Consider the following 1077-nt stretch of genomic DNA (forward strand, 5'->3'; position numbering starts at 1 on the left):
TTGAAAAAAACTTTTTTTTATTATTTTTGACCGGGTTTGACCCGATTTTTTACCAGGTTTGACCGGGTTTAGGTGGATTTGACCGGGTTGGGTTAAGTGGAACGGGTTAGGGTTATTTTTTAAAATTTTACTGTTGAACCCGGACTCGACCCGGCCCACTTAACCACAATCCGGACCCAGCCCGGTCCACAACCCGGCTAAATTTAATGGGATGGTTCCGGGTTGACCCGGCCCGACCCACTTAACACGCTTACATGAAAATAGTTACTTGTAGATATCCGAGGTAAAGTTGCACACACTAGACCAAATGTGGCCAACTCTTACTCTGCGCATAGCGAGAACTTAGTGCATTAGACTGTCCTTCATTAATTGGGAATTAAAACTTAAGAACAAGACAACACGTGGAAATTGCCGTACACATTTTAGATTTCACAACTTGAAACAATGCCTCTACAAAAACAAAAATTATTTCTTCATACAAAACAAAATCAAGAAGTTGAATTCCCATTTCTAACATATTGTGACCCCCATAACTCCTCTAAATCATCACACAAATCTTTTTCTCTACCTATGACTATAGAAGTATGATGTGCATTATCAACAATTTTCACCTCAGCATCAGGCACTTTCATCTTTACATTGTTGCTGCATTCCACTGGCACTACTTGGTCCTTACTACCTTGAATAACATTAATTTTCACCTTGGCTAATGTTAAAGTTTCCAAATATTTATCCATAAACTTTGCTCCACCACATATCACATTATGCATTGTATGCCAAGCTGAATGATGAGTGTGTCTAGTCAAGTCAATGGCCATAAAATGTAGGTTCCTGAAAACGAAGAAAATGAAGCAGATTGTAAGTATATAGTCATGTCAACAACTCATTATGGCCGCGAAAAATGCATGTAGGCTATCTCATCTCCACATGTACATGATCGGCATATGAGTATAGACATGCCAGCAACTCACTTTACATGGTATCGACTTGCACCACTTTCAAACCATGTGGCTTGATTATGTGTTTTCTTAAGTGGTGCTCCGTACATTATATATTTATGTAAGGTACTGAAGTGAC

General features: G+C 39.0%; 1 protein-coding gene across 1 annotated transcript in view; it reads right to left on the bottom strand.

Annotated features, from left to right (window-relative positions):
• Positions 1–399: 399 nt before the first annotated feature.
• Positions 400–1077, bottom strand: part of LOC107854492 (probable lysophospholipase BODYGUARD 4) — a 7344-nt gene continuing 6666 nt past the window's right edge. The window contains exon 4 of the mRNA XM_016699502.2: positions 400–831. Coding sequence (XP_016554988.2) covers positions 489–831 — 343 coding nt within the window. The 3' untranslated portion in view covers positions 400–488. The remainder of the gene's footprint in view (positions 832–1077) is intronic.

The sequence above is a fragment of the Capsicum annuum genome, chromosome 10, assembly GCF_002878395.1.
Source record: "Capsicum annuum cultivar UCD-10X-F1 chromosome 10, UCD10Xv1.1, whole genome shotgun sequence".
In the NCBI taxonomy this organism is placed as follows: Eukaryota; Viridiplantae; Streptophyta; class Magnoliopsida; order Solanales; family Solanaceae; genus Capsicum; species Capsicum annuum.